Source organism: Trematomus bernacchii, unplaced genomic scaffold, assembly GCF_902827165.1.
Source record: "Trematomus bernacchii unplaced genomic scaffold, fTreBer1.1, whole genome shotgun sequence".
Taxonomy (NCBI): Eukaryota; Metazoa; Chordata; class Actinopteri; order Perciformes; family Nototheniidae; genus Trematomus; species Trematomus bernacchii.
In genome coordinates, this window is record NW_022987689.1 from 8,748,419 (window position 1) to 8,775,467 (window position 27,049).

The 27,049-nt window shown below is 40.8% G+C and overlaps 1 protein-coding gene across 1 annotated transcript; it reads right to left on the bottom strand.

Moving 5' to 3' along the window:
• Positions 1-1,761: 1,761 nt before the first annotated feature.
• On the bottom strand, positions 1,762-7,850 carry dmbx1a (diencephalon/mesencephalon homeobox 1a). Its single transcript, XM_034137930.1, has 5 exons — positions 7,664-7,850; positions 3,722-3,893; positions 3,322-3,500; positions 2,342-2,735; positions 1,762-2,225 (listed from the first exon to the last, which is right to left on the bottom strand). The coding sequence occupies exons 2-5, from the start codon at positions 3,873-3,875 to the stop codon at positions 1,786-1,788; spliced, it is 1,167 nt and encodes a 388-aa protein (XP_033993821.1). The 5' UTR covers positions 3,876-3,893; positions 7,664-7,850; the 3' UTR covers positions 1,762-1,785.
• Positions 7,851-27,049: the final 19,199 nt, after the last annotated feature.

Genomic DNA, 27,049 nt, shown 5'->3' on the forward strand with positions numbered 1-27,049 from the left:
GGCATTTTAATTGCAGAGTTTAACTATAGCAACCCACCTTTGTCAGTGTTCGGCCATGACTAGCCTCCTACTACATAGATATGCAACACAGATTCATTGTAAAGGTCTTCAAGCAATGTTTTTATTTGCGATTATCTTACAACAACACTAATTCAAGTCTACATTTTCAGGGAGGGGTAAAGGAAACAACACTGCTGATGGTCTGCTCCATCTCTCTCCTCCACCATTATAAATCTATCTACCACTGGACCAAGTAGTTTGACAGAGACAGTGGGGGGGGGGGGGGGGGGGGGGGGGGGGGGGGGACAGCATTAGAATACTAGCAACAACAGAACTCAAAGAGTCAAGACAGCAGTACACAAAGGACTCGGGTCAATTCACTGAAATCTGTTCACTTTTGTCTGGATTGCAGCATACATGAGGGGACAGTTTTGCAGCGAGCCATATTAGTTCATTTGCTTCTTTCTAGCCAATTCCAGTGTAGAAAGAAATCACATTTAAAATATTAATCCAACCCAGGATTCGTTACACAGACAACCAATAGAGGAGGGGTAAGAGGGGGCTGCCGGTGAGCGAATACAATCTTACAATCTGAAAGCAAAAGGAACTTTATCTGAGTCCGTTATCAATTGTACAACATAATATGAACTTTACAATTACCTTACCAGTAAACATTAATAGATAGACTTTTTTTGTATTTTACATATTCAAATAATGTGCTTTTTTTTCGTGTGAAGACATTACACATTAACAGAAAACATCGGAGACATGTGTGATTCTCCTCAAGTGCTTACAGACGGTGTTGCTTTCAATGACAAGCGGCATGTTTTCCTCAATAATGCGAGAATAACTGCTGACTAAATATGGGATGGGAAATGTATTCATTTGTCCAAATGTGTTTTCCTTATCACTTTGTATTCAAAGTGATCAACTCATGTTTAAATGATGTCAATCATGTTGCCACAGAGCTTTTGAATATATAAAGGCAGTCTTAAATGGTATTCATGTTCATAATTGCATTTGCCCCAGCTCCCTGAGCCCAGGGCAAAATGTAATTAAAAGCTTTGAGAATTTACTCACTGAAATCATTTTCTCATTATCAAGCCAGCCTCTGTACAAAGTGGCATATTACTGGCCATTAAACTGGTAAATGAGTCTCTTTTAATTATGCTATTGAGGACAACACGGCTTGAAATGTATTTGTATTTATGTGCTGTTATGTAGTACATGCTATGTACATAACCACGCTGCTTAATTGAAATGTCAATGGTCCTCTGAAAGAAAGGCTCTCTCTGCTGCATGAGCGATACCTTTTTCCTCCTGGCCAACGAGCCCAATTCCTTCAAAAGTGCCTCATTTATTCACATTGTTCTTGTAAACATTATTTGCATTGTCCTTTTTAAACCGAGTGCATCCATCATCAGCTGTGTACGATTTCAGTGATTCTTATTTAGATTTTTTTCAGATGTTAAGAAGGTCCTACAGTAGGTGTCTGATGGAAACATCATCATGTGAGTCATGAATAAGTTCACTGTCCTCTGAGTTGGGACATTCATTTCATCCATCGCATCAATATTCAATATCTTGTGTCCTAGACCGTCAGACGATTTGGAAGCTAAGAGGAGTCAAACCAGCTGTTGATGTTTGGAGCTTTGTAGGTCCTGTGCATGTTGTGATTTTGGACACCTCTGCATGCTCCTAAAGAACTATCACAGTCTCACATACACACAGTGGGATGGGGTGATGTGTGTGTATGTTGAGTTTGTCCTCCATACAATCTGATCCTCAGTTAGACATTGTGTCCAGTCCCAGCGAGGCGGCGTGCTGTTTGGCTCTCAGACGCAGGTTCTCGATGCTGGTGGTCTTGCTGTTGTGGCTGGCCAGGCCGCCCGCAGCCGGCGCCTGCATCAGGGGGCTGCCCCACACCTGCTGGGCGTGATGGGACAGGGACTGGTAGTAAGACTGGCAGGGCAGAGAGCCCAGCGGGGCGGGGGGCATGTTAACATTCATCCCCAGGTAGGGGAGTGAAGATGGGGCGGAGAGGTCGAAGGCAGGGTAGTGCACCATGTTGTTGGTGGCGGCCATGTGCTGACGGAACTGCTCCTGCAGACGGAACAGGCTGAGGGGGGAGGAAGAGTAAGAGTGGCTCTGAGGGAGGGGGCCAGCGCTGGACATGCCGCCGCTGGAGGAGGAGGGCGTCACTGACGGAGAGACGAAAGGAGAGTCTGGACAAAGACAAGAGGAGATTTTAATTATTCATTCAGCTGATGAATACAGTCTTGCCAAGAATAGCATATTCAGCTTTGTGTCAGAGTAAAAATCAGGTGTCATAAGTTCTTACCTGGTTTAGGGCTGAGTCTTTTGCAACCTGGAGATCTGTCCTCAGGAGTCGCTGCTCTCTCACACTTCATCTCCTCTCTCTGAGATTTACCCTCGTCCTCCTTATCTGTGGCATTGTCCTCTGTCGCAGACTCGCTGCCAGAGTGTTCTGCTGATGTGACATTCAGTTCGATGTCCAGGGGTTCGGGACAGACCCCAGCACCCTCTGTCTCCAGAGAAGAGGAGGAGGAGGAGGGAGGAGGGAGTTGGGTGTCAGGAAGGACCGTTGTGGAGGGAGCTGCATCCTCCTTCTCGCTTCCTCCTTCTCCTGAGGCTTCCTTCTGCTTCTGAAGCTGCTCTTTCTGCAGGCTGCGCTGCTTCTTACGGAACTTGGCTCTGCGGTTTTTGAACCAAACCTGGTGGCAGAGGGGAGAAGAGGGCGAGTTAGAGGGAGAACAAGCTGAGGAGATGTCCAACTATGGACACCAACTGTAGTACCAGTCTGTATCAAATGATTGAGTGGTATATAAAAAGCCCAGAAAATGTCAGCAACATAAAGTTCAAGATAAATTATCATAATCAAAATTACATCAGTTTTAACATTATTAATAGTTTAATTTACATGTACTTTAGCACTTTTTCGTATTCAGATGACAACCTATTTCTGTGCCCATTCAATGAAAAACAAATATGATTCAGTACTCTCTAAAATGATTTTCATTTTCCTGTTTTGGTAATAATGGACAGTTATTGATTTTAACTCGAACTGTGTGTGCAGACAGTTCTCTCCATTTAAAAAAAACATAAATATATTGTGAATTTTCTCACTACTTCAAATAAAGTTGCCATTCAAAGATAATGCACACACATTTTGATAGTGTACAAACACAACAAAACACTTTAGAGGTGCCCATAATATACAACACCTGCATTCAAAATTACACAATTGATCAGATGGATAAATAATTCGAAGACAAATGTAGCATTAAAAGCCCGTCTAACCTGCACGCGGGCCTCGGGCAGGTTGGTGCACATGGCCAGTCGCTCTCTCATCACCACATCCGGGTAGTGTGTCTTCTGGAAGGTCTTTTCCAGCGCCTCGAGCTGCTGTGCGGTGAAGGCCGTGCGGCTGCGGCGCTGTTTGCGGTGCTGAGAGCCGTAGCGAGCCTCCAGGATGATGTCTTGAAATGCGCAGCCGTTGGAAAGGAAAAACACACGGAAAGTTTATTTTAATGTTCGTCAAATAATTAAACAGCTCACTTGTATTTGCATTACTGTCAGCCGGTCTGATTATAATATGTCACAATTATATTTTTTCAACTAGCTTGAATAATTTGTTTGCAGAAAGGGCAACAATATGCATCCAAAATATGAGTTTGTGTGTGAGCGTGCACTCAATTACCAGCTAGTCTCTCTGCCAGTGTGAGCGCGTGCACGGATGGCCGGTAGTCGGGCGCGTGCTGCGCCTGCTGCGCGGCCTGCTGGTGCAGGTTGTACATGGCGCTCAGCGAGTTCATGGCGTGCAGAGAGTAGCCGTTCACCCCGTAGTGCTGCATGCTGGGAGGTCGCTATACCTGCGGACCGGAAGAGAGTGCTGTGAATTAAAGAGGAAGGAATGGAGTTCATTTAAGGACATAAAGTAAAGGCGCGTGGATGCTGATGAGTGCACTGAGCTAAAACTCACCGTTATGACCATGTGTTGTAAGGTAGGCCTATCTAGATTTACTTAAGTACTTTACTTAAGTACAATTTTGGGCTGCTTTGTAGGCTATACTTCTGCTTCACAACAATTTAGAGGTTAATCGTTTACTTTTACTTCACTACATTTATTTAATATCTTTAGTTACTTTGCAATTGTTTGTAATGATGTGAAATATAAACAACACCTAAATAAGACTGTAGTTACACCTGGAGTAAATTCAAAAGCTACCCTGCAGTATACAAAGTAATTTAAATTAGCTGCACCTTTACCAGCTTTGATAACACGTTGATGCAACAATATTTAGAATCAAAATATATGATATATTATTTTGAAATGGGCCAATCTGCATAATACTTTTACTTTTGGTAGCCTACTTCTGAATACTTTTGCACTTTTACTTAAATAACATTTTGCATTTTGAATGCAGGACTTTCAGAGTATTCCTACGGTCTTTTACTTCAATATCTGAGTAGGCCTACTTATTCGACCTGGTAATGACAGAAAATAAATCAAATGTATGTCAGCCTAAATATATTAAGAGGCTTGACACGACACGAGCTTTTTATTAGTATCCTTTACATGAGGTCCTCGCGCTTAAAGGCCTATATATTTTGATGTGCGCAGTCAGACTAAAGTGTTATCCATTAACATCCAATTATCGCTGTGTTCAATCCATTAATTATACAAAAGACTTTTAATTGGGGTAATTATCACTCATTCCCATAATGAACCGTGACGAATGCCTTATTCATGATTTTATTCACGTCGTTATGATCCCGGAGCAACCAAATCCCCAGTGAAAAAACGTTGCTTGACAGATCAAGGCGTTGATGAAATGTATAGGAAAAGGAAATAAGATTTGTTCCGGGTGTCGGTGTCCAAAACCTGCGACCAGACAGAAGGATTATTTTTTAATAGATGATTACAGAAATGTCATTCTCAATAAGTGTTGTTTAAATGAGTGTATTACTTGTTCTCTTTTCAAAATTAATTTCCAGAAACGTTTACATTTATTTAAGTTTAGGTTGTGTTATTTTAAAAATAAAAATGTAACATTTCTTTAAAGTTGCATTGAAGCAATTTCCAAAACTCTATTTGTAGCTGTCCTCCACGACTGAGATTTTCAGATGTAGCCTTCAGGACACGATTAGATTATGTATTAGTATACGGAGGAGGCTGACAGGAGGGAATACTTGAGAGGCCCAAATAGTTATTATAACTGTTACAGTCCGCAGGGAAAATATATCAATCTTTCTCCATATGACAGGTACACTATCCAGAAAAAAATGCTCTTAAAGGTCTGGACAGATAGGCCTACTTTTCAGGTTATCATTTTTCTAATTTCGTTTTTATTTAATCTCTCTAATTCACAACGTTTTTTAAAAATTGTGATGTAAATTTCAACAAAGTAAAGAAAAATCAGAAAGTGTTGTTAAAATTATACAGAGTAATATTTGATATTGCAGAACCTTTTAAATTGACCAATGCTCTGAACACATTTTCTTCCGGATATTAGTTTTAATTTAAAACTAAATTGTTGTTAATTTTAAGTGACCTTATTTCTGGTTGACGTCTTTTGAATATCTATAGTTTTTGTAACAATCAAATGTCAGTTTTAAGGATTTGATTTCAGTATTAATTGTATTATTACTATTATTATTATTATTATTGATTTTATATGGCCAAATAAGCTATTATAAAAATGTGTTGTAAGTCAGAAAAGACTGGGTGGTCGTTTTTATAACAGGCACTTTTTCCTATCCACTTCGCAGCTTTTGAGTGTGTTTGCGTGTGTCTGTGCGTGTGCGTGTCTGTGTGCGTGCGTGTGTGTGTGTGTGATGCCCGCAGTGCCCATTCCCAGCCTATTAAGTGGCTGCGGCGGCTGATGAATGTGATCAGAGGGCGGTGGGGAATAGTTTAATTCGCCGGGACAGAAGGTGCTTCGCTAAACATTTACTTTACTCCCCCAAGTATTTGAGTTGAATGGGCCCCCCCTTCCCGTCTCTCCCCCTCCCCTTCCCCTCTCTGGCGGCCTCTTATCCCGTCGCTCCGGGGCAACGTTTTGGCTGAGATGTATGGCCTCTCCGCGGGTAAAAATATGCATGTTGATCCCCATTTGGCTCCCCGTCTAATGGAAGTGCAAATAGGTTTCGACTGCGAGGCCCTCCATTTATCATCAACGCTGACACGGACGGACGTACAGTGGGACTGAGGTGGGTAGCGCAGGGTGGGAGCTCCCGAGAATGAATGCGCGTTCACGCGTGGGCAAGTGTGTGTGTTCTAGTATAATAGGCCAACGATTTTTGCTCAATTCTACTTTTTTCCTTTTCTGTTTTCTCTGAAAACAAATGTGTTTTTAAACGATTACGCATAAAAAAAAACAGTTCAATTAACATAAATGCACCATAAATCTATTTAACATGTATCAATATGTTCATTTGTTTACACCTGCAACCAATCATACAAGTTTAAGGGAATACACATCAGCTATTGATTTTACTTTTTTTTAGCAAAATTCAGTTATCTGCAAATCAAAATAACTGCTTCTCAAATGCATGTTTTCAGACTCTTTCCCCCCTTATTTTGTAGTGTAAGTAAACTTTGTTCGCTTTAAGCCTGCCAGCTATACCCACCTTTTATATGTACCCCTGTCTGGTTATAGTCTGTATCCTCTCCCCATATCAAATTCAGCACAATAGCAGCTCATCACTGGGAGCCTGTCAGTGCTGTTATTGTCATTCATAAGCCTCTCTCTGCTCCAGGCACTGGGCCCTCCTGGCAGCCCTGCTCAATGCTTCGATTATCAGACCGTCATTATGTAAATTGGAATGTACAGTGCAACTCTTTGATCCGACTAAATTAGGAAAAATGTTATTTGCTAACAGCCCTGAGGGGCAGGGGTCGACCAGACAGTCTGCTCTTGCTGTGTCACAGTGTAAACTGTCAGAGGGCGAGGGACGTGTTTAATTTGTACTGAGCTGTTATTATGAAGGATATTCGTTGTCCATGAGCCAGAGTGATATTTAAAGGTAATTCAATGTCCGATTTTTTATTTTATGGTAAATAATTGTAAGACCCTAATGTCACATTATGGTTATTTTGTGAGAATGCATAAAAGACATAACCGTAAAAGCTTAAGAAAACAATATAGAAATAACCTTTACATTTGTATAATGTAATTAGAGAAACAGGAGTAGGCTACCTCTTATTTTGGACAGCTGATTTAGCTGTCTGGAAAAAAACATACACTTGTTAAGTGTTAGACTTTTATTTAGTTTTTTTATTATTTGTAATGAGGCCGTTTTGAATTGTTATTCTCAGGCCAGGTTGCATTGTGGGTTACACACTGAAACGTAGCCCTATACCAGATTTATTCAAATACAATAGGTCTATTTATATTGCTCTTCTTTCCAAACACTTAAAACATTATCTTATTTTGATACAGGCAATATCACAACACGTGTGTCTTTCCTTTCACTTTACAAACACAATATTTTGATCCAGAGGGACTGACAATTTAAAGTCTAATAAAAATGCAAACCAGTTTAACATGAACATTAAAGCATTAATGAATAACGTTTTTTTCAAAATGCAACATGAGAAAAATGCGTGACTAAATAAAGAGATGAAGAAAGTGTTTACCTCTTGTGGAGACCGTTGTATTCTCCGTCAGTTCCCTCAGTAGAGTCCGAGCGGCGCTGTCAGGTTTCTCTTCCGCTGCGGTTTGTTTTTAATGCCCACTGCTGTCTGTCCTTTTGTCCGACAGTAAGAGAAGGAGTGTGGACAAAGTAAAAGTCATCCAGAGTCTGTTTCTTCACTTCAAGTCCGTCCGCTGGTGCTCCACCTGCTCATGTGAGAAGCTGCCATCTGCTGGTGCGCGAGAGCCGGGTGGAGGGACTTTAAGGAGAGCCTCGCGGGGGTCATGCTCGCTTTCTATTGGCTCTCAGGACTGTCAGTCAAGTCATTAAGGCAGCTGATCGTCCAGCGGCAGACTGTCGCACTGACTTCTGGAGTTATTTTTCAAATATGATCAATTTAAGGACATTATGTCCGCTAAATCCCACCGTGTCTGTCTACACCTATTTTTTTTTTTTTAATTGATAACATTTGAAGCTATTTTTAATATCTCATTTGGCAAAACATGTTTAGATATTGATTTGTAATCGACATAAATAGGATGAACTTGATATATTTCAAAATCTGTATTTATCTATTAAATATTTGTTGTAATAGTCGTATGCATTTAAACGAGAATAAAGAAAACGTTCCTGTTTAGCAGTTTATCTGAAATATAAATTAAACATTAAGATATTTGTTTTAATAAAAAACACTTTAATCTAATTTCATGAGTTTCAATGATTTTATTTTATTTTTTCAAATCTCCTATCCTCAAACTGACACTAGGATCATGAATCCAATTGCTTCTCCTTGGTTTTTGTGAGGAAAAGAAACCAGCCTTTATTTTGTTTGCTTTTCGGCTTTTTCCTGCATGCCACTGGAGGAGAGAGACTTTGAGAGATGGCTAATAGATGCCAGGGTGCTGCCTTTAGACTCTCTCCCGGCCTGGAAGGATTTGGGATGGGATAGGGAAGACAAGACGCCATCTCAGCCTCCAAAAACCCCTGTCTTAAAATGACTGCGGGTAAGAGGATTAGGGCAATAATGCCCTTCTCTTTTTGAAGGGTTTTTAGAGAAGATTTCTTCTCCCAGAGCAAAACCGTTTAGGTAGGGAATTAAGGGCAGCGCAAAGTAGCCTTTTAATGTAAAGCTTGCATATTTTGTTGGGAGATTCTTTGGGAAAGTGCTTGGCCTATAACGCAGTTTTATCTCTGACCATGTTTCTCACTCTGAACACGTTTGAACAGTCGACAAAAGATTTAATCGAACAGAGAATATTTATTTCAATGCGTTTTGAGGCACATTAAAACACAATTCAGCTTGGACATTTATCATAACGTTTAAAGTTATGAGAGAAAGAGTTGAGGCACTCGAGGTGAAGTGGATATTTTTTCTTAAAAGAAGTATGTTTTTTTTTTACATCTAAAAAGTATCGTTGGACTATTTTGAAGTATAGCTAAAAACGGTCATATATATTAGCTTAAAATTACATAATTGATTTGAATGTTGAAATAAAAAACGACAGAATTAAATGAATATACACACATTTTTAACTTTTGCGGTACACTAAATTGTTACTAATAACGATTATTATAATAGCCTTTTTTAACGTGAGAACAATATATATTCAATCCGTTTATTTGCTTAAACATTGATTCAGGCTATTTGAGTCAAATATAATTTGATTGTTATTATTATTATTACATTTATTAGTATTATTATTATTGTTATTATTATTAACCTGTAATGTCTTCGAAGTGTCATTGCCGTGGTGCGTCTTTGCTTCTAAATCTGTTTTGTTTTTTTAAACCACCCAAAACTTTTTGTGCTTCAAAGTCTCTCCCCTTTTGCCTGGAAAAACTCGTGTGCCTCTGTGGTTTCTGTCGCCTTGGTAGGCTCCTATCACTCGGTTTCTCTCCGAGGTCTGAGAAAGAAAGAGGATTAACTTGTGAACCAATGGAAATAAGAACTTAAACGGGAGGTAAATCTGGCCACTGTCTCTTTGTGAGGACCGTCTCTAAAGCAATTAAAGCGAGAAAGAGTTTCTTCTCAGCGCCTCTCCACCTAAAGCTCCTTAGAGAGACTAGAGCTGTCCAGCGCATCTGAAGGGCTTAAACGCCAAAAAACAGCTCCCCTTACCCCTGTACCCATGCACTGCTGAATACAAGGTGGGTAAACAATGACCTCTAGTTAACGAATAACCAAAAATAAAAAAATGTTAATATGGCAAAGGAATATTTGTTTATTTGGAATGTTCCCATAACCTCTTGTAGATAACACATCTGGTCTAATATAGATTTCTGTTGTTTCCTCATTGATTTCCGGCCAGGTTTAACCCTTTTTGAAAGCAGTTTTATTCCTTTTATCAAACGCATATCTAGAGTCTACTTTCTCCTCTTGTCTCAGCCTGTATTTGATAGAGGTATTTGACCAAAACCATCTCTAATGCCGGTGAATTCTGCTCTCTAATAGCTAATTAATACTCTTAATGATGTTTCTGCAACTTCATGAATACATTAGGGCTGCAATCCAGCAAGCCTCAGCCTCCCCGGCACCATTCAAGGGTATTTCAGCATCTGTTCATCCCAGGGCAATTAATCATTTTGATGTGTAGTTTAAAATCGACTTCTTGCAGGAGACCTTTTTTTTTTGACAAGAATAACAAAGCAATTGGCCAGGAGCCACCTCTTAGACAGTTATTAGCAGCACTTCCATAGCAGGACCTGCCTTTCTATTTATTTGAAAAAATGTGTTAGATAAATGCATTTGAAAAGACAGCGACAGTTTTTGCGGTTTATTTTCAGCACCACGCCTCTGAATCCTCCTGAAATCCCTTTTATTGATGACAAGATCTCAGGATCTGCTCTGCAAATCCCTCCTCTAAAAGTTTCAACCTGTCAGTTTCCTCTAAAAGCTGAATAATTCCCCTTTTTTTTCTCTCCCTCCATCCATCCCCTTCTCTCTTTCTTCTTGCCCTCTTTTCTCCCTTGTCTCAGCTCTTCTGTCTCATTTCTTTTCCTTGCCTTCTCTCCTCTCTCTCTGTCGCTCTCTGGCCCGGATCCCTCTGCACAAGGGGCCCCATTGTGTAGTCCTAATCCAGAGGCAACACAGCTTTAGGGACATGCAGGGATAAAAGGCCCATTAAGCCCACAACTTTATGGGGGCAAATCTCTCCCTAATCCTTCGCTTTATCTAAACAAAAGCCCCTCTGCCTTAATCCACCTATGTGTTGAAAAAGAAGAGAGGAAAAAACTGGAGAGAGTGTCAGAGAATGAGGGAGAAAAGGAGAGGAGAGAACAAGAGGGAGAAAGAAATCTCACACACTGTAGGATTGAACGAGGAGAGATCATCGAGGGAGGGTCTAAAGTTTCCTGGAAGACCTAAGTAATAGTGACAAGCTTTCACCTGCATGGAGGAACTCTCACATGTGTTAACTACAACTGCTGCTGCACGACTGGAGTGAATCGTGATCCCCTGAAGGACGCAATTCATATTTTGACCACATAAACCCACAAACACATCACAAAAGCATGGACACCGTTGAGGGAATTATGAAAAGCGTGGTATTTAAGTTGACCAATAGGACTGGTGTTCAAAATTAATTTAGAGTATGAGGTTTATTCTCAAAAGAGCTTTACCCGTTCAGCAGGAAGTTGTTGGGTGAAGGTGACAGCAAGGTCACAGAAGGATAGAGTACAGCTATGCAAGAAATTAAACTTGACATGATTATACATATATAATTTAACAGACATATAGATTCAAATCGGGCAAACATAGCATGTTTCCAACTTGATTGCAATTGAAAAGATAGGTTTGTATTTCTATGAGCATTAGAAATCTTAAATAATTGTTGACAAGTCTTTTTTTTTGTGAAACCCTTTTAAACAATTTGGGAATATTTGCAGTTTTTTCAAATGTGTGGTTGGATTTTTAGTAGTGAGACAGCCTGTTGTTGATATTGATAACTTATTTTTGTGATTAGTTTTCTTCATTATGGATATCAAGCTGAAAACTGCATATCTATGAAACTGAGCTCACAGATGTTCATTTAGGTTCTGACTTTTTTTGTCTCATGAGTACATGTCCATTCACCATTGATTGTTCTTAAATATGAGTTTTTGTCTATATTCCACACTAAGTTATCAGCTACTAATATCATTTGAATAAGGTCCAAACAATGTCGGTAAGACAAAGAGTCAAGACATTTTTTTTTCTTGGCATTTCAGCTCGTGAGGCTTTTACTGTGTCTCCTGGGACTGATGGGATATGATCTTTTTTAACACAAAAAACAATGTGTTAAAATCTTACTTACCAGTAAAATATTGTATACATGTTTTTTAACAGTAGAGGAAGTCCAGTACCAAAGAAAGTTTGATTTGTGTGTCGCAGTCAAAGGATTGTCCAACTGAATATTCCAGATACAGTTTAACTCGGGTGTGGCCTCTTTCACCCTCTGGTAATATTGACACAAGGTGTGGCCTCCTTTGCCCCGATTCCAATTAAAGAAATGGGTTCACGAGGCCAAATCTTAACAGCGATGACAAAGCTAAAGCTCCTCTGTGGAGCCAGAATCCCTTCTCTTCCTCTAAAACATCTGTCTTTACCACAGAAAATCCCACAGTATCTGCTCCAGCATACAGACTATCGGAGCCTAATCTGGAGTGGGGTTTAGCAGACTGAGAGCTCAAGTCTGATGGTTTAAGTCGGAGCTCAGAGGGATAGGTGGAGATACCGGCTGATACCTGCTGCATTAGGGGTAAATACTCACACTAAAACTTAGCTGAATGTGATGAGTGAGTCGAATATCTTGAGTTTGATTTTGGTGATGATTTTCCTTCTTAAATACCCTTTTGAACTGTGGTTTATTGGCTCCTTTCAGAATAAAATGCGCACCAATCTGTAAAAACTTCAAAAGCATCACACTTCTTTTACTTTCAGCATGCGGCACTCATCATGTTTCCTTCATTAACACTCTCAATTACCGTCTCCTCTCCGGCTCCGCTCCCTCCTAATAGAGCTAACACAGAGTTAATGAAGCGAATAGTTGGGACAATTTAGTCATTAGAGACAATTAAGTCAATCCATTGCAATCCAACTCAGACCAGGAGGAAAGGAGAGTAGTCTGGGAGAAATCCAACAACCAGCCACCCAAACCAAGCACAGATTCCTCTGCCGAGTCAGCCAGTGTCGAGAGAGCTTTCCACCGGATTGAAGGAATTTTCCCTCTGGTGGTATCACTCGTAATACTTGAACCATTATAAGGCTGATCAGCAGTTGGCTGAAGGCTGTTTCCTCCATGCAGGGATTACACCTGGCCTCAGGAGGGGGGAAATGTTTCTCAAAGAGGCAGGCAGACACAAGGCAGCCTGGATGCATTCCACCACAATAAAGTATAAATCCGCCTCTTCACAGCGTATTACAGGAATGAACATAAGGGATTGTGTCATTGTTGCCCTATAATCTGGCTTTAAACTCCTTGTTTTACAAATGGTCCTCTTTAAAAAGCTTCTTTCTTTTTGTGTGGGTCTTTTTTCCCCACTCTCTTCATCCTGTATTAACCTGCAGTTTCCTCATCAGCAGTGTTTATATTATTGTTCCCATGCATTGCAGATTTGAGGTTATAACTATCTATATTTGTAGAGTTCCCGTATGAAATGTTAAATGACACACAAGGGGAGTGGATCAACTCTCCTTTGAAAGATCCTGTGAATAAGCATATTTCTTATTTGCTTGCCACCAAAATGGACCGTATACAGTACTATACGTATTATAATATTCCAAATGCCTTTCCATGTGTCCTTGCCCTCAAACAATGAGGGTAATATCCTATCCTGATTTGGAAGTGGAGATGGAGGCACTTTTTTCTGTTCGCTGAACAGGCAGCATGCATGAAATAACTCCTGATAGAAATGGCTGTCATCTTCTCTTCTGTCTCCACCTCTTCTTTCTTTATGAACCTAAACATTCATATGGTATTTGAAAGCTAAGACAATCAAACAATTTTCCCCAATAATAATTTAAAACTATACAAAACAATTCAACTTGCAGTTTTACTATCAAGAGAATTCTTTATTTTATTATTTTCAATTATTTATGCTTTATGTATGAGTGTAATACTATTTATAAGGGCAACTTTGGGGTTGCCAAGTCATAAAAAAGTTTAAATTTTTTCCATTTACCCTTTTTCTTGTTAGTAATGCAGTTGTGAGTCTTCATAATGCAATCCTTCAACTACAAAAGTGAATTAGTAAATTACATTTTACTTTAATAAATGTATAACTTGTGAGAGATGAGGATGATTACCAGCTGAAATAATTAATTAATTAATGGTTTTGTAATGATATACACAGACATTGTAAATCATCCATTGGTTTGTTTCATGCTAGAGGTGTGGCTCTCTGTCAGTCTGTCAGTCAGGTTGGTTCCCATGACGATGCACGCCAAAGACTCTGACGATACTGAACAAACCCCCAACATTTCCCAAGGCGCCATCATCAGGTCCACATTTTTATCAATAACCCTGAATATCCCATTAGCTTTGGTTGCCTGCTAACATAAAAGGTACCTGCTCAAGATGTTAGCATTTTGTAGCATTTGTGAATGTGCTGATGCTTGCGTTTGATTCAAAGCATTGGCATAGAGTGGTTATCTAACAGTTGGTAGAGAGGTAACATGAGAAAGAGACTTGTAGCCAGCAGTAATGTGATATGTGTTTTAGAACATATATGCTATCTTCTTTTAGACAGCCAGCCCTAATGATTCTCCACGAAACAGGTCTCTCTGCTTGCTTTGGCTATTAGGCAGTAATCAAGTTACTTTGAGAGGCATTTAAACAAAAGAAGCTCTTCATCAGTTTCTTATTAAGATGTGTTAGCTGCTGTGCTGATTGAGACTTCTGATAGATCAGAGGAACAAGCAACTGTGACAGACTGAAATGATTCATGGAATATCAATAAACTGGTCTGCTCCCAAGCCTTTTTCCCTTTAATAGAAATAGAGAACACACACACACACACACACACACACACACACACACACACACACACACACACACACACACATCGGGGTGAGGCCAGGCAGCAGGTCTGGTTCCAGCCCACTGTCCTCTCTTCATTCCATCTCTCTCCCTTGATTTTGTCCTCATGCTGCTCCTTGTTTGAGTCTCAAAGACCTTCCTCCTCCTCCTCCTCCTCCTCCTCCTCCTCTCTCTATCACCCCTGAAAGGAGCCTTGCTGGGCCCAACTGTCTGTGTAACGAGCTGGGCAGGGCGGTCACAGTGGGGTATGCGATTGAGTGTGTGTCAGTGTGTTTACATCTGTGTATATGTGTTTGATCACTTAGTGGGTTTTTTTTGTAGGGAGTCTCCACATGAAAATGTACTTTAGGCCGTATTTGCTGTCACCCCTTTTTCTCACCTCTCACACACAAACACACACACATGTTGTTGTCACCTCTCAGTGATCCTCCAGCACTCTTCCACAGCAGGGAGGAGGCGGAGCAGCTGGCTAATGGACATGTTTGTTTACCTATTTGTCCTTGACATGATCAATTGATCAGCAGGCTAATTCACTGCCACCATGGGCTCATTACATTTCCATTTAAATTGCAAATGGATTTCTTCAAGGCTTCATCTTCCTTTCTGCATTTTTACTGTGCGAGTATGTGTGTATGTACAGTATAGGTGATTGTCTGTGGACACATCCGAAGCTTTAACACTGCATAACGCAACAAAACGTCCTCGCCCACATAAGTGTGTTTGTGAGAATGAGACAATAGGGAAAACCTGCCTCACATTACCTGTCTTTTTCATATTACATACAGTAGTACATCAGGGTTAATTACCTTCGTCATGAAGTAGGCATCAGTCATTCCATGGCTGTCATCAACTCACAAACACACACACTTGCACACACTCTCCCCTAGGAGATGTGTGAGCTAATTCCAGGGAAGTAAAAGCCTGTGATTATGTGTTGCTGGGAAGATTACAGTGAACGATTACTGATGTAAAATTTAAACAGTGGGGAATGAACAACTAATCATTATCACAGATGAGCTTCTGGTAAAGCCTTTTGGGCTGCGGAGCTGCGTTTTTACCACATTTAAGCAGAAAGTCTGGATGTTTGAACACTTTTAAATTGAAAGTGAAATATTTACTTATTTTAATTGGGGATTTTCCTTTTCTTTTTAGTATTTTAAATGAATAGATTGAGATTTGAGATCATTAGTAGTTTTAATCTTCTCATACATAAACATGAATAGCTCACTCAGCAGATCTCCACCCTTGTTGTCTCCCTCTCCTTTGTCGAAACAAATACATGTTGATTCGCAGTTAATTGTCCCTTACAGTCAAGATGGCGGCACATTTGGAGATGTATTCAACTGGCATCATGCCTAACTTTAGTGGATCATAAGATATGGGGTATTGAATTAATCTGCAGATGCTCCGGTTCAAAAATAGTCTTTTCAATGTTTTTGATCCACTTCAAAAGCCGAATTGTGACTTGATTTTAGCCGATTGCAAAACAAAAATGTGCTTGTTAAGCAGTGATTGATCACACACAGCCAGTTAAGAGGAGAGAGGAATCAGCAGTCAGTTTAGGTGTTATGCAGTCGGTTCAATTATATATTTTTTAACTCCGACGCAACACAAACAACTCAGGACCTCGATCTTACAGAAAAGATGTGAGGCTAATGGGTCAATCTTTTCAATATCAGCTGCAGATAGACAGACAAAAACATGCACACACAAGCGGTGAAGATGATACGTGGATTACAATGAATGTGGAACTAGTCCTATAAGTATGAGAAGTAAATCAAATCAAATCAAATCAAAGTTTATTTATAAAGCCAAGCACTACTGAAATTGTTAACTTTTATTATTCTTAAACACCTATTTGTTCTGAGCCCAGATATATATATATATATATATATATAAGATTGAAAATGGATACATAGACAAACGGACAGATGGAAGGATACATGAATGGCAGGGTCTTTACTACGATATCTCAGGGGATTCATTTGTTTCATTGGCTTGTTTGGCCATAATGGGCTTTATATGATGACTCCTCACCCCTGTCAGATTCCACCATGATCCAAACACACGCACACGCACACACACACACACACACACACACACACACACACACACACACACACACACACACACACACACACACACACACCACACACACACACACACACACACACACACACACACACACACACACACACACACACACACACACACACACACACACACACACACACACACACACACACACACACACACACACACACACACACACACACACAGCTCCGATCAATGGTCATAAATTTGATCCCTGACAAGTCTGACACTTGCACCCACGAGGCCTTTGGTCACTCTATTTCTCTTGACCACTCCTTATGCAACACACACACACACACACACACACACACACACACACACACACACACACACACACACACACACACACTCACACTCACACTCACACTCACACACAAGCACTTTTTCCTTTCTCTCACTTCCTTCCTTCCCCTGACACACTTGTCAAGGACCTCGTTGACCCCTGACCCCGCCCCACTTGGCACCGTTATTGATTTTTTCCTCCGACCCTCTCAATCTGGGATGAAGAAGGGGGAGAACGGGAGAATTAGTCGCCATAGTCAGGTATAACGGAGGGGACGCTGAGGATGAAGCGATCAATGCGCGCTGATGGCTGAGCTTGCAGCAGCAGAAACAACAGTCAGCCATGAAGGAAATCAAAGGGCTTGGGGCGAGCTGTGGGAGAAACACTGATGGGGGGAGATGTAGGGAAACTGGAGGGAGGCGTTTGTTATCTTTTTACAGAGTATTATTACTTTGGTATCTTACTAGAAACAAAAAGTATTACTGAAGTTTGAACATAGCATACAACATGCTTTATACCTTTATAAAGACATAGCTACAGCTTCTGTCAAACATAAACTACTGTATGAGTCGGGTAAGAAGAACAGGCCAAAGTTGACAATGATTCATTTTATATTCTACAAAGTTTAACTTTTCTAAACTACTGGTGTGTTTTATAAAGAATGTATTGTTTCCTTCCTTTTCGTCATTTCCTTCCTTCCTTGTCTTCCTATTACTTTTTGCCTCCTGAATCAATCATGGTCATTGCATTAGAAGAAGAAGCTTAACTGAGACAAAATTGACATTTAGGGTGTGTTAAAAAGCCAACATCAGTTTACATCTTAATTTGAAATTTGATACCCAGTAATCATACTCTAGTGCGTACCAAAACCACCAGTCCGAGATCACATGCTAGAGATGGTCTCGGTCCGTTTCCAAGCAAACCCTAGTGCGGTTTTATTGCAGTAAGAATGTAATCCGACTCTATTGCAGCAAGTGAACCAAAGCAGGGATTATGGGCTGCCTGCGTGGGCTTTTGTTATGTTGGATACAGGTAAACAAATGGGAGAGGACTGACTTTGGCTCATGCAGAAGTCGAATTGTTTGCTTTGTATCTGGGCATCTGTTTGGTTGGTACGCCAAAGTAGTGTTCTGCTCCATGTTGCTCGGTATGTGTTTTCCGGTTGAATCAGGAATATATTGCACTTGTTGATTCTGTGGTTTATATTTAAAACAACTACATCCTCACTTAACTTTACTCAAGTGTCAGATAGATATGCATAGAGACTTTTCACACACGCCAAGATAAAAGACAGTAGCTCACCTGTTTCTCTCAGGATCTACTCGATTCCACACTGTTTACTAAAAAAAAACCTTTTTGTTTTACACCTTTTAAGCTTTACTCAGATTTCACATTTTAGAAAAGCACAAACCGACCAGTCAAACTCATATTCAATCTCAAGATTCAAAGGTTTTAATGTCATATGCACATAAGCTACATTGTAGAAATGGCAAATGAAAATCTTATGACCCGAGCTCATAGTATAATAAAATAGAAGAATACAAAAAAATAGTGCAAGAAATCTGTAAACACTTTAATATAATATGATATAAATCTGTGACTGAAACTGTGTTTAAAGAAGTTGTGAAAGTTTGGAATTTTAAACTTTTTTGATCGACTATGACCTCCGGCAGCTTTTGCATAAATATCATCCGATGTGACTAAATCCCATTAGCATCATACTCTTATTTCCTAAATTAAAACTTGAAGCCAATCCACAGCAAACAAGCACTTCATCCCATGTCTACCCGTCTTTCTTTTTCTCTGTTTTGTTCACGTTTGAAAATGGTACTATGCAGAGTATTTTAAGCAGATAAGTCAGATTCCAAGCAAGATGACGCATTACCTCCCTTTATCTTTGCTTGTTTTTGCAAGACACACACAGAAACATTACATTGATGTTGGTTTGATACCTCTTTTAGTGGTAAGCAAAAGCATTTTATGCAACCGTGGGGTCTTTTAAACACAGCTTGCAATAATCCATTCTCGCTCCTCCACTCAACCACCACCTCCTCCTCATGGATCAGGTTAGAGATTTCCCAGCAGTGTTCGGAGGTGACACACTTAGACATAATCTTTTTTTTTTTTTCCTTATTTAATTTCCCACCATCCTCTCAGCTGATTCTCCCCCTGTCACTTTAGACGCAGCTGAGAGACTGATTTGGCTTCCATAATCTCTTCTTGCTTTCCCCCCTCCTCTACTTGAAGAAAACCTCGAAATATCATAAGGAGATTATTTCATTCGTAATTGATTGAGTGGCTCCTCACCACAGACCAAGATACTTCAAAGTGTCTGAATTAAGACTTGGGGTGGGTTGAGGCAGGCGACGTTGCTCCATGAGGCTACTGCCGGGGTCGAGCAGCTGAGCCTCTTTGGCTGGCAAATAAGAGTTGAGTCTGATCCTGTGATGGAAGCTAATTGGCTAAAGCAAAGACGTATCGGTCAGGGGAACATTTAGATGAGGCTCCTCAGCTGCTGCAGACTGGTTTGCAGCTACAACTTGGTGCACTAAGGCAGATACTTATGAAGAAGAAGTTTGTATACTTCCGACACCTTTAGCCTTTTTTCTAAATCTAGTTTGGATGCAGTTTTCAGTCATATAGAAAATCCAATACATACATATCAGTTATATATGAAGCTGGAGCCAGGAGACGCCATAGTTTAGCTTAAACTCAAATCAGGGGAAACAGTTAGCCTTTTTTAAGGTAACAATCCACTTACCGCCACTCATTACGAAGCTCACTAAGATAAATCTTTTATTTCTGTAATCAAAATGACTAGTTGTGATTGTACTGAAGATTATGTGCACGTTTGGACTTTCTGGATTCTCCTATTTCCCCCCTTTTTTTGTAAACATATGCTATGTTACATTTTGCTTTACCTTTACAAAGAGCGAATCTAGCTTTTCCAGTCTTTATTTGCTAAGGAATGAAAAAACATCTCCTGGCTGTTTTACAAATCCGTCAAAAAGCAGATGGACCCAGATTTTGTGTATGTTATTAACCAGAGGAATGCTCGATCCTTCAGATTTCTAGCTTCCTGAACACTCAGCATTTGAACTGCTCATACCTTCCGGCAGCCTTCAAGTGCTTTCCTTGGCTGTGGATAGGCCGTTGACCCCCCGTTGTCTGCGGAGACAATCCAAGTATCAGGTTAAGCATTATCCCACCTCTCCCTATCAGGGGGATGCACAGATCCCTACTATCACTCATGAGTCTGGAGCAAAGTCTTTGGGGCCTGAAAGAGAGAGGATGAGAAGGACAGCTTCTCCAGGTTCCATTTCATATCTTTCCACCCCAAATTACCTATCTCCGTCTAATTTTCCCTCTAACTCTCCTCTCTTTTCCCCCTTTCTGTTCTACTCATCCTTTTGTCCCTCCATCACCCCATTCCTCACTATCAGTCCTGACCCAATACTGATCTTAATCCTCTTACCTCACGGCTCCATTACCCACTTCAGCCATTTTTGCATATACACCAAAGAAAGAGGGGCTCCTCTCCCCTTTCTAAAACCCCCAAAGCTCAGTCCTCCTATTCCCCCCAAATATAGATCCCCCAAACCTCTGCCATATATACCATCTCTTATTGTATATTTCATTTTCAATCAAATGCGGATGTTTCTAAATCTGAGGGGGCAAATTTTATTCGTGGCAATGAGACTTTAGATGGAGGGGGTAAATTATTCATGCTACTTTTCTTCTTCCTCACCCTCATCCAAATTGAAAATGGCGTTAATCAGTTCCCAGGCGGGTGTGGCCGAGCTGTGGGATTATCTCCTGTTTTGTGTTGTTTTTAATCCCTAAATGCCACTTCTGGTCCCATTGCTGCTGATAGGGAAATGCAAATGTATCCCCACACTGCTCATTTGCTATATAGTAATTTACCACGTCATTGTTGGTAACATAAGGGAGCAAGAAGTCATCCTTCAGGCAGTTTCTTTATTTATCTGACACATGCTTTTTCAGGCTCCCTAATTCATCATGTCAGCTATCTCCCATTCAACATGGCTGTTTATGATCTTGTCTCTTTCGCCCCTTTATTTCCTTTCTAATTTACGGTCTCTCTCTCTCTCAAGGGAGAGATTAACCCCTAATCCCCTCATGTCCCATGGTTAATTGATATGATTTAACTATTACAAGGCCCTGGGTGGTTCCACGCTACCAGAGTGCACTCCCTCCGCTGAGAACCACGTTGAACCCCCTTCTACCCTCCTTTCCGCTTTTTTCTTTGCTGCCTTAACTCCATCTATCTCTTTCATCTTCCATCATGTTGTACCTCCCCTTTCTCTCCACCATCTCCCCACTTCTGTTCTCCCCTGACGTCCGTCTCTCTCGCTCCAAAGGGTCACCATTCAAAAGCAGTTAGCAGAGCACACTGCACCTCGATACCAAAAGTTCATTTGAAAGGCTTTATAAAGCCCTTAGTGCCTTGAGATTATATGTATTGTAATATGTATATAATGAGAATAACAGTTTGTAAAATAAAAGGGGCCCACAAATGGTTTCCCCTGCTATCCTTTTAAAACGGTTTTGTTCACATGTGTGAATAAAAAAAATTACAAAATAACTAAATGTACGAATCACTAAAACACAAAACAAATTCTGGCCAATATTAGACCTCACTTTAAACTTATTATTCAGTGTGAGAAATATTTGTGTGTGAAAATCTAATAATTCATTTCTTAAATTGTTTTTTTTTCTTCTTTTTTTCTATTGCTTTACCAAAAACCTCCCAGTCTGTTCTTTAAAAGAAAAAACTACATTTAAATATTTTAATAATGGTATTGCCACATGCTAACAAGAACCTCTAATGGCTCAAGGTCATGAAGGTAAAACTGCTGTGTGTGTCTCATAGAGGATTTGAACTAAACCACAGAGGAAAATACCAGGATTTTCAGGCATTTCCCACAACAAATCCAGCGATTAGTCTGCATCTCTGCTGCTCATAATCTCTAAATCTTGTTTGTGCTGCAGCAACAGGATGCAAATCCCATAGGAAGAGACTCTAATAGGTTTGATATGGTTTTATTTGCCTGTTCTGTGTATATAAACTTCGCTTATTAAATGTCTTGCTAAAAGTAATAATTAATATGACTCTTATCGCTTTACAGGAAATGGTTATATTAGCTTAGCATAATGGCTAAAACAGAGGGGAACTGCTAGCCTTTCTTAGTCAAAACTAACCCATAACAGCCTCTGTTTAAATTAATAATAAGCAGCTGCTGGCTCTAGATTTATACATGAGAGTTTGTGTCAATCTTTTTATCTAAAAAGCAGATGTCAATCTTTTGCTTCAACACTGCCTGTTTATGGTAAAACCATTGTGGCTGTTTAAAGGTGCAATATATATTATAGACCCACTCATTTGTGGTTGGCTCTGTAATCGGTTTGGGTAGATGTAGTTTAGTGAGTTTGTGCTGAAGAGCTTTTATGTGACAATCTTGCATTCCTCATATACATCCCTCTGCCCCTAAACCTGTGCAGAGTGTGTTGACTCTATTATCAGTCCGGTGCTGAAATGTTACACCCCAACTGCAAATACGTAACATGAACTTCCTTTCACCACATCCCTTTCTTCTTCTCTTTAATCTCTTTACTTTTTTACCTCCCTCTCCTTCCTCTCTCACTATATACACATGATCATTTTCTGGCGGTCCTATAGACTCACACATGTCCAACAGCACCACACACACACACACACACATGCACGCACACGCGCACACGCGCACACGCACACACGCACGCACTCTCACACACACACACACACACGCACACACACACACACGCACACACACGCACACACACAGATCGCCGCCTACCTGCATTGAAACCTGAGAGTGTGTCGGTGAAATCACTGTCATTTTTCTCGTGCTGATGGAACATTCTGCCCAGGTCCGAAAACATAATAAATAGACGGCCGCGCTGTCTGCTCTCAGGCTTTAGCATGTATTCGTAATGTGATCATTCTCAAACCCACAACGCTTAGATCACAACATCCATCGCCACAGCTTTAAAGAAGAAGAAAGACCCAATACAGACTGATTTAAGAAAAAACATCTCTGAAAACCTACCTACTTTTAGTGGTTTGCCAGGGGCCTATTACAATGTATTTATGTATAGAAATTGTACTTGTGTATGAGCTCTATGTAATCACAAAGAAAGTAAGTAATGGCAAGACCGTGTGTTTTGTGTGTGTGTGTGTGTGTGTCAGCGGAGGAATCGGCTCTATGCTCCTCTGCGAGCTCAGTGTAGGTGTTGAAGGAACATGTCATCAGAGGGATAGAGCTGTTTGGGGTTTGGAGTGTCAATTGGGGAGACCTATGAGGGTATTAGTGTGTGTGTCCATGTGTGTATTCAGGTTTATGTGAGTGCGTTGCCCTACCGTTTACCTCTTGGCTCACCGAAATGTCTGCGTCCCCTCGTCTTTCTTCTCCTCCCACTCATCCTCCTGCCTTGCTCCTAGTAGGGCATACCTAAGTCACTGAGGTATTCTCACAGCAGTGTGTCAGTGTTAATATTTACTCTGATCTCATGGCTGGAAGCTGGAGCTCTACCTTTGTCGGCCAGCGTACACGTCTGATAACTAGACGGCCATGTTTACAACACCGACTGCCAAAACTGGATGTATGAAAATAGAACTGGCTAAAATAAAACTTCTCTGTGTGTCAGAAATACATATTACATAGATCATTATTGTTTTATTTGGCCAAAGATAATTTTACATTACATTCAAATTATGTCATATTTTTTATCTCAGAGGACACAAAAACGTTCGACCCACCAAAATGATTAAAAAGGAATGCCAGTCAAATTTCTTCTTAATTCAAGCAGTTGTCTGACATAAGGAATAAAGGAGTGTACATTGTTAATGGTAAAACAAATCAACTAAAAGTCAACGTGAAGTATAAATGTTAATATTTGATCGAAATGATACACATTATAATATTGTAAAATGAGATTTTTAAGGTAGGTTATGGTAAACAATCTCTAAAAGGGATCTTTTCTGCACAAAGATTATTCGGGGAAACATTAAAAATGACGCTCAAAATGTTAGAGCCTTCACTTCTGAGACTTCATTGTTTTGTTTTTTAAAATAGCCTTTATGCTGGAAAACTTCAAGCTCTTGAGTTGGAAATCTCAATTGGGAGAATTCCAGCCTCTGAGTTTGGAGCGCAGCATCAGACACAGCTTCTGACCGTACACAGGTTTAACCAATATCATCCGTAGTGGCTTCATTTAACGAAAGTGTTCTAATGCAGGGTTATTGTCTATGCACTGAAAAAACTGAAATGTTGTCTTTAAATAAATGTATTATGTCAACAACCGAACTGTATTAGGTTAGTTGAAAGCAATAATATTAACTTAAAATAGATTCAACTTAATATTACTCCTTTCAACTAACCTAGATCTAAACCACTACAGGCCCATCTCCAACCTACCCTTCATTTCCAAGACCCTTGAGAGGATCTGCACAGCTTCAGTCCCATCTTGACATAAACAACCTCCATGAACCCTTTCAATCTGGTTTCCGCCAAAAACACAGTACTGAAACAGCCCTGGTTAAAATCACCAACAACCTCCTCCGTGCAGCTGACTCCGGACTTCTCACCATCCTCATCCTCCTTGACCTCAGCGCTGCATTCGATACAATTTCTCACCCACTACTTCTGGACCGCCTGGCTGGCATTGGGATCACTGGTGTTGCACTCTCCTGGTTCACATCACATCATATCTCACTGACACACAACAGTTTGTACAACTCGGTAATCACAAGTTAGGGTGTTCTATTTCACTGGGTGTCCCCCAGGGGTCAGTACTGGGTCCACTATTCATTATATATCTCCTCCCCCTGGGCACAAATCTCCGTCACCATGAGGTTAATTTTCACTGCTACGCCGACGACACACAGGTCTACATTTCCTCCAAACCCACCACTGCCCTGCCCCCCACCTCCCTCACCACCTGCCTTGAGGACATCAGGAGCTGGATGAGCAGGAATTTCCTGAAGCTTAATAGTAGCAAAACTGAGGCCCTGCTCATCGGCTCTAAATCCACCCTCACCAAGTCACAAAACACCCCAGCACCAAACATCTTCATTGACGGCTTCCCCATACCATTCTCTGCCCAAGTGAAAAGCCTCGGTGTCATTCTGGACGGCTCCCTCTCATTCGCACCACACATTAAAAACATCAACCGCACTGCCTTCTTCCATCTTCGGAACATCTCCAGACTCCGCTCATCTCTGTCCCAACCCAGCATTGAAATCCTGGTCCACTCATTCGTCACATCCCGGATTTATTACTGCTATGCACTTCTGAGTGGCCTTCCCATCAAACTCCTCAATAGACTGCAAATAATCCAGAACTCTGCTGCCCGGATCATCACCCGCACCAACTCATCCGACCACATCACCCCCATTCTCACTCAACTACACTGGCTTCCTGTACGATACCGTATTGAATACAAAAACCTTCTACTCACATATAAAGCTCTCCACAACCTAGCCCCCATCTACATCACCGAGCTCCTTCAGGAGTACACCCCCTCCCGCACCCTCCGCTCTTCCTCCGTAGGACTTCTCACCATCCCAAGCTCTCGCCTCAAAACCATGGGTGCTCGAGCCTTCAGCTGCTCCCAGACTCTGGAACTCCCTGCCACTACATATCCGACAGTCTGATTCCATAACAACATTCAAAACCCACCTCAAAACCCACCTGTTCAAACTGGCATTCTCATTATAAACTGTACCCTGTGTCTTTTTGTTGTCCACTTCCTGTTGTTTGTCTTGTTTTACCCAGCTGACATTTCATTAAATCCACTGTTTTCATTTTCCCTATATTACCCTATGCCCTGTAAGGTGTCCTTGGGTGCTATGAAAGGCGCACCACAAATAAAATGTATTATTATTATTATTAGTATAGTACAGTTATGTGAAATGTGTTGACATAAAACATTTAATTAAAGTAAACGTTTCTTCAGTTTGTCCTTTTCATAGCATTTTGACTTGCCATGGCTACCCAAGCACAGGTGTAACTAATGACGATGGATGGCTCTTTTTTATTTAAAGCCGCAGTAAGCTGTGCTGAAAAACAGTGGGTGTTTCTCAATCGCGAGTAAAGCTGCTTCAGAGCCACTATTTCAAGCATGCTACGTCATCGAGTGCCGCCGAAGTACTGTTCCAATCTCCAGCATGCTTGGAAATCTACCGAGCCCGGCGTACTCCGTTTGGAGAAATATCGAGGCTGCACATGAGTAGACTCCGCGGTCTTAAAATCCCCACAATGCTTTGCGCACGGACCAATTTCCCCAAATCTGTGGCGGAAGATGTAAGAGGCGGGGCCTCTCATATGACGCACACCTGCACACTTGCTAGCCTGTTCCACTCTTTGTTTTCCAAATGCCAGGAAGTATTCTTGACTCGCTTCTGAAGCAAGATGCTCGGCAGACATGTGCTACCAAGCAAGCGTACTCGCTTTGAGATTGAGAAACACCCAGTGTGTTGGATTCCAGGACCTTGGAACTGGCACACCTGGTTGGGATGCATCCCTAATTAATGTTATTAATTACACCTGTGCTTTCCCTGCTATCACATGTAAGTATTTCTAATCAATGTAATAACTACTCGTCATATTTGCCACTTTGGAAAAAGCCCCCTGGGTCACAACTTTTTGCCTTTGCTGCTGAAGGTTTACATTTGGACACAGAATGCCTATTAAAAACACTTTGTTGGAATCTTCTGAAAACAAACATCTCTGCTTACGGGTGTGATTTGGTAACCTTAAACTCACAGATGAATGTGCACAGCTCATGCAAGCTCTGATTGGTTGGTCCAACTGATGTAGGTAGATCGGTTCAAAATAGTGTAAATGTCACCTAAGTTCTACAGAATCTAGAGGTAAGAAACAAAATGTGTGCAGGACGAAGATATAACCTTCAGTCTCAAGATTCACATTTCAAT

What these genes read in the sequence shown, in the direction of transcription:
- dmbx1a (XM_034137930.1), bottom strand. Translation starts at nt 3,875, where the DNA reads ATGCAGCACTACGGGGTGAACGGCTACTCTCTGCACGCCATGAACTCG. An exon ending in ACTGGCAGAGAGACTAGCTG is followed by an intron (nt 3,501 to 3,721) that starts GTAATTGAGTGC and finishes GCGCATTTCAAG; the next exon opens with ACATCATCCTGGAGGCTCGC. An exon ending in TGCCCGAGGCCCGCGTGCAG is followed by an intron (nt 2,736 to 3,321) that starts GTTAGACGGGCT and finishes CTCTGCCACCAG; the next exon opens with GTTTGGTTCAAAAACCGCAG.